Source organism: Nematolebias whitei, chromosome 3 (assembly GCF_014905685.2).
Source record: "Nematolebias whitei isolate Nwh7 chromosome 3, NemWhi1, whole genome shotgun sequence".
In the NCBI taxonomy this organism is placed as follows: Eukaryota; Metazoa; Chordata; class Actinopteri; order Cyprinodontiformes; family Rivulidae; genus Nematolebias; species Nematolebias whitei.
In genome coordinates, this window is record NC_056500.1 from 41,109,044 (window position 1) to 41,115,988 (window position 6,945).

General features: G+C 43.2%; 1 protein-coding gene across 1 annotated transcript in view; it reads right to left on the bottom strand.

Moving 5' to 3' along the window:
• The window catches only part of LOC119407519 (paired box protein Pax-5-like), a 24,373-nt gene extending 18,265 nt beyond the window's left edge, over positions 1-6,108 (bottom strand). The window contains exon 1 of the mRNA XM_037674343.1: positions 6,104-6,108. Coding sequence (XP_037530271.1) covers positions 6,104-6,108 — 5 coding nt within the window. The remainder of the gene's footprint in view (positions 1-6,103) is intronic.
• Positions 6,109-6,945: the final 837 nt, after the last annotated feature.

Below are 6,945 nucleotides of genomic sequence, written 5' to 3' on the forward strand. Positions count from 1 at the left end.
TTAAATAATATTTAAACAATACATGTTAGTTTATTAATTTTTTCACATCTGTAATGACTGAACTCTAGTGAACTTTTCCAGGGACAGGTGGAAAGTAGCAAGTCCCTTTTGGAGCAGGTCCAAGTAGAGGTTCGTAAGTAAAGATCTTCAGGGTGCCCTTCCCTTGAAGCGTACCCTCATCTTTGGTGGAAAAACAATGAGGCTAAATACAGCCACACTGCAAAATGAGCAATGAGCTACTGCTCTATTTCTGCTACCTCTGTTGCTAGTAGGGCTGGGTACCTTTTTCTTTTTTTTTTTTTAGATGGCCTCCCTTCTCCCCTTACAGCCATCTTCTCCACACCATTATTATGAAATATTTATTCTAGTGATTATCTAGTGTAGGTTTTTTTTTTTTTTTTTAATAGGATAGAAAGAAAGAAAAGACAAAGTAAGACTCCAAAATATAAGAAATATACACAAAGAGAGCACACGGCAAAACACCCGGCCACTGTCTGTTCACCTGCAAAGAACAAGACAAAACACAGCAACAAAATACATATGTATAAAGAACTTAAAATATTCATGGCTTTGCAGTAAGTTTCCATAAATACATATACCCATACCTACGCCTATATACAGTACATACATACATACACATGAATATACATTCATATACATATCTATATATCTATATATCTACATATAAAGCCTACGTAAGCATCCCTGCATCTATTTGTGTGGTTGTGAGCATGCATAAGTGTATAAGGCTTCTCTAATAGAACATTTAATAGTAACTGTGAAGCAGCAGAGACCCGACCCCCAAGACCAGAGGCAGACAAAAAAGGGGGGACCAGAGCCCAAGACCCCAAGAGGGACCCCGACCGCGGAGCCCCCAGGGCCACCCACACAGGATGAACCACTCACTCACCCCCCAGATCAGACCACAGGGGAGAACCGGAAGATCCCCACCAGCGACCACATGCAGTGACCCCCCGGGGCCAACAGCGACAAACTCAAAGGCCCCCGCCGGAACCCACCGTACCGATGCAGTTCCAGGCCCGGGCACCGAGGACGCACACCACCCAGGCCAAGGCCTGACAGGGCCAGAGGACCCGAGCCCCACCAGGCAGACACCAGGCCGAGCCGACACACGCCCAAGCGCCCAGCCCCCGACACCAAGGGCCCCAAGCGCGCCGGCAGGCAAGGGCACACCCCACCAGGGGGCGGCGCGATAGGGGCGTGATGCCAAGCACCCCCAGTTGTATCAAAGATGGGGCAGTCCGAGTCTCGGCCTAACAAATACCCATTCATACACAGACACAATCACACAGTCCCAGCCTCATTCTCACACTCACTCACTCAAAGACATACAATAACGATACATTTCATTCTTATTCCCGATACGCACTCTATACCCCCCAGGTCCAAGACATATACCCACCCTCTATAGGGGGCAGCCCATGCCCAAACCCAGGAGGTAGACCCATTCATTCTCGAGCGGAGAGGAGCCAATATCCCAGATCCGGCCCAGGCCACGCCCAGCCGACAGGACACCCCCCAGCACGAAGAGGTCACGCCACCGACCACCCCCACACACCGCCAACAACCAAGCATGCGCCCTCAGCCGACCGCCCGCCAGGCCCCGGCAGCCACCCCAGCCAGCGGGCCAACCATGGCACCCAAGAGCCAAGCTCAGGGGGTCCAAACAACCCCAGGGAGAGCACAGCGCCAGCACCGCCCACGGCAATCCCCCAGACCCCGAACCCCCACATAGTCCTAGTCAACACCCGACGGCCTGCCCTTCTCCCGGACCCCACCCCCGGAATGGCAGTTAGGGAACTAGGGGGGTGAGGAAAAAAAAAAGAAAAAAAGAGAATAAGACCCCGACACATAAACCCCCGCCCCTAGATGTGTTGTTGATGTGTGTTGTTGTATAGTGCCATTAAAAAGGAAAGAAGAAGGAGCAAAGGCTGGCATGATGCCAGTTTCCCCTCCACCCCAACTCTATCCAAACCCTAGTGTCTAAATGCAACCATTGTAAGTGAGCACAGGCACAGGGGGCGAGAGTAAAGTCATCCCACCACCCATAGCCATAGTGCCCACCTCAAGTTCCTATATGTGAATGTCATGAGGATGTTATGAGTGAATGTCTAAGGTGTACAATAAAATTGAGCCCCAGGTGGCTATGGTCTGGACTCAGTCTTACGGCGAGTCGTACAGGAACTTTCAGTTCTTACTGAAAGTCTGTTTGGAGTTCTGGCTGGGACTACAGTCTTGCTGGAGTCTTACAGCTGAACTAAATAGCTGATGAATTGGACCATGTGCCAAGGGTCCCTCCATTTCAGCGGAGTCACAGCATGACTCGCTGTGAACTCACCCCGAGCATTAAATGCTCTCAACTTCTAAGGAAGCTTATTCTGTTGAACGGAGTACTGTCATGACTTCTGACAATTACCAGCCACTCTGACCAGAGACGCTGAAAGATGGCGTGAAATGGACCTCTGTACCGGAGATGATTTATCTTCTGTAAAGGTAACGAGTCATCACATTAATCAAGTGTACCGAGGGCTGAGCTGGGGTCGGAGGAAGGGTGCCATTTCTGGTCAACACATCTTCCTTCATCCATCTAAATCTCCTCTTTAAATTTCTTTACTCCTTCTCTTTAAACTTCTATTCGCCAGTAAATCAAGCTAGGTGCCTTCAGAGATGAATTATTCTCCATCAGTAATCCTCTGTTGTTATTTGAACTTGCTAAGTTTATTAATCAGAAACAGATCAGCAAATCGAGTGTACATGTTTGATGTTAAATTTTGATTTTGTTAAATAAATGACCACATTTATTCTGATGGGTCAAAGATAAATGGCGTCTCATGTCACTAATTATACACTCCACTCTCAAGTTATCTTGGTCACATGGCAGAAATTTAACTCGAAAAAGAAAGAATCCGTTGTTAATTAAACAATTAATATTCTTTGTGCTTGAACTAGCCTTAAGAATAATTAATTAAGTAGTGGGTCCACAGCGAAAGCTGTCCATGCATACTACAACACCAACTCTGTGGATAAATACATCAAGTTCACACGAGAAGACGTAACAAATGGCATGCTGGCTTTCTTGGACTGTGAGGTCTCAGTTTCTGATAGAGGACATTTGCAAACTGAGGTGTACCACAAACCCACCCACACAGACTAGTATTTGCAATTTGACTCCCATCACCCTTTGGAGGACAAGTTAGGAGTCATCAGGACTCTGTACCACAGAGCAAACAGCATCTCCACTAACTCAGGAGCCAGGCAGAAGGAGAAATCCTACACAAGACAGGCTCTAGAGCAATGTGGATATCCTAACTGGGCCTTCCTGAAAGCAGAGAAGAAACCCAAACAGGACTCCAGCCAGCCATCAGGTGAAAAGGAGCAACCCAGACCCAGATCAGTGGTCATTCCATATGTTGCGGGAGTATCAGAGAAAGTGAGACGTTTATTTTCTAAACACAACGTCCCAGTGGCTTTTAAACCCCAAAATACATTAAAGACTGGTTCATCCCAAAGATCCAGTCCCCTGGCACAAAAAGAGTAATATTGTGTATGCTGTTCAGTGTCAGGAGGGCTGTGATCAGTCTTACATCGAAGAAACGAAATAGCCACTGGCCAAAAGGATGGTCCAGCACAGAAGAGCAATATTTTCCAGCCAGGACTCTGCGGTCTACACTCATCTCCAGGCCAACGGTCACTCTTTCAGGGATGAAGATGTTCACATCCTTGATAGAGAGGAACGATGGTTTGAGAGAGGAGTAAAGGAGGCCATCTTTGTGAAAAGAAATCGTCCATCATTAAACAGGGGTGGAGGCCTCCGGGTTCAACTGTCCCCCTCTTACAATGCTGTTATTGCTAGTATCACTCAGCCCTCTGTGAATAGTAAACAGCCATCAGTGTGCTATTGATCCATCGTTAGGCTGATGGTCCTTCTTGATCATGTGAGCAACTAGTTTTGGCTGTCAGCAGCAAACTGGTTGATCCACTATGAGAAGGTGCTATTTATAAGACTGAACTGAATACAGCACCTCAGACTGAGGAAGTCTTTCGGATGAAAGACAAAATGTTTCTACTTATTTTTTGAATGTCCAGAGGAACAGACTTAACTTTTTAAGATTTTTCTACCTGGATTATTGAGCATGCATTAGGATATGTGAAGTCTGTATTTAAAAAACAACAACTTTATTTTGATTTTTTTTGTATTTAAACACACACAAAGAAAAACATGAACATCAAGAATATATAAAAAAGAAAAACCTCAACTCTAGGGATGCACGATATTGGATTTTTGGCCGATATCCGATTTGCCGATATGTTAAAACTTATTTGGCCAATAACCGATGCCGATATTTTATACACGTTCCATTGTCAGAACATAGCCCTTTAGGCTTATTTGCTACAGAAATTGTGCAACAGCTGTAAGAGCTGGTGACATATTCAGTAACAACCATATGATATGCATAGCACTTTGACTTATATTAAATGAAAAGTGTTAAATTTTATTTATTAACATTAGTCACCTGCAATGCTGTCTCACTTGTGGAGGCTTGTTCCAGGTTCCTAGCTACAGTGTGGGATCCTCTGCGCTCCTGTGCATGAAGGACAGCCTTTTTAAGTTCAAAGTTTTTGTCTATCCATTGTGTTGTAAAACTTAATCATGCTAACAGGGCTAACATGACGTCCAAATGTCTGTGGTAAAACTTACCCAACAAGTCGTGCTATCAGCTATTAGCTTCTCAATGACGTCGGAAACGACAGCTTGTAACTCGAATAACGTTACGTCGGAAAAATATCTCTGACTGGGGATGATGTAGCCAGGCTCAATGTAGTCCATAAATCTTCAGAATCCAACATCCTCACCAACAAAAAATAAAACTTCCACACCGCTGACATTTAGAATTTTCCTCTCCGCAGTGAGATCAGGTAGGCGCATTGCGTTGTGCTGCCGCTGCAACGTCATCACGTTGTGCTGCCGCTGCAACGTCATCACGTTGTGCTGCCGCTGCAGGCAAAAACAGCGCCTTTTATATTGGAGAGTTATTTTAATGGAATGACCGATGTCCGATATTGAATTTTAACACTAATACTGGCTGATACTGATACCATGCCAATACTATTGTGCATCCCTACTCAACTCTCAACAAAAACGGATACAAGACAAAAGAAAAACAGCTTAAGTTTGCTAATATATAAAGTTAAAAAAGGGCAAGAAACAAGTAAATAACAACATCAACTACTCTGGAACAGAGGAAAAATTGGTTAATTTAGCCAACAGTTGCAATGGTTGCCAAACATGTGTAAATTGCTTAGGAGAGCCATGCAGTGACATTCTGATTTTCCATTTAGCAGTATCACTCTCCGAGCAATAATGGTCATAAAAGCTAGGGAATTACCCTGAGATGGGGTTAAGGGGGGCCCTTCAGAAAAGGGTGCTATAGATGAAGCTTTTGTCCCCGGTTAACCACGATGCTTGGTTTGATACCAGCGAACTGATGAATCGCTCACCCAGGAACTCTTCTCAGCTTCACAGCATTTATTAACATGAACTTCAGCTGTTACAGAAAAAAAATTGTGGTTGGTGGTGGTTTGACATGTAGCTCCTGCCCCTACTCTGAGAACAACAGGCAGTAAAAAGCTATGGTCAAGCCAACCTCAACTTCGAATATGACAGTTTTGTTCTGCATGTAAACACTATGAATTACGGTAGTAACACTGGTGAGGCATTTTCAAATTAAAGCTGTGATTGATGTCATACTTGCTGCTATGCTACAAAATTATTGTTAATGTCCGCCTGTGAATATGGATTGAAAATATTTTTGCTTTTGTCACAGTTTTGTGTGGTCATTTGGATGTTCATGTGAGAATGTCAATTTGTTTTCCCTGAAATTTTCAAACAAAACTGTTAGGTCTTAGTGACCCTTTACGCTGACTGTAGAACACTTGCAGATGTTGCTGACCAGTTTTCACCAAGATCTGATGTGGAATTTCAAAATAAAAGCTTCAGAAGTTTTGCTATTTTCTTTTCAAGTTAACAGAGTTTCCATTTGTATTAAAACCAAACAGTTTCAAAGACTACCGGTAGTCTCACTTCATGCTAGAGACTGACATTTTTTAGTGGATCCCATGGGTAACATGATTGATCCAGTGGGATAGGAGTAAACTTTAATATTACTCACGTGATTGGGACAGTATGGGATAAAAAAAGTTAATGGGAGTAGACGCAAGTGCACGGGTGGACTTTAACAAGAATTTAACAAGATTAACACTTAAAAACAATTATTTGGTTGCTCGAAATTATAGCAAAGGTGTGTGTCAGTCTAACATTTGCTTAATAAATGCACTTTAATGGTCAAATTATCTGCATTTTGCTGGAGCAGTGCAGCTGGATTGACGGTTGGTCCAAACAGCAAGCAGAACCAAGGTGGGGAGGCTATGACAGGCCAATTGAGTCATTAAAAGCTGATAAAGTTTCTCAGTCATCCAGGACATGGTAAATTCAAAAAAGTTCAAGAAAAAAAAACAAAGTATAAAGCATAATAAATAAAGTCCAGATGTTTTTGTCTTGAATTGTTTTGAATTTGTCATTATAGACACGTTTTCCTATTACATGATACAACAGCATGCCATACACTATTACTACTCTGCTGCCATCAAGTGGCTGAAAGTGGTACTGCTCAATTTTTATTTTTTTTAGTCAGAATGAATGAAAACAGTCATATCTCAGTCAAAAAATGGTTTATAAATATGGGAAAAAATCAATAAATATGTTGCTTCGGCCTATAAGTTGCAGGGCATGTAAATTATGCAAAAAACTGACTTATAGAAAGAACAATACGGTAATGCCTTTATGCATTTTTGTTAGTTGAGGACAGTCCTCTTGCTTTGTTCACTTTTTGCGTTTTTGTTTAAGCAATTGAAAACATGACAGTA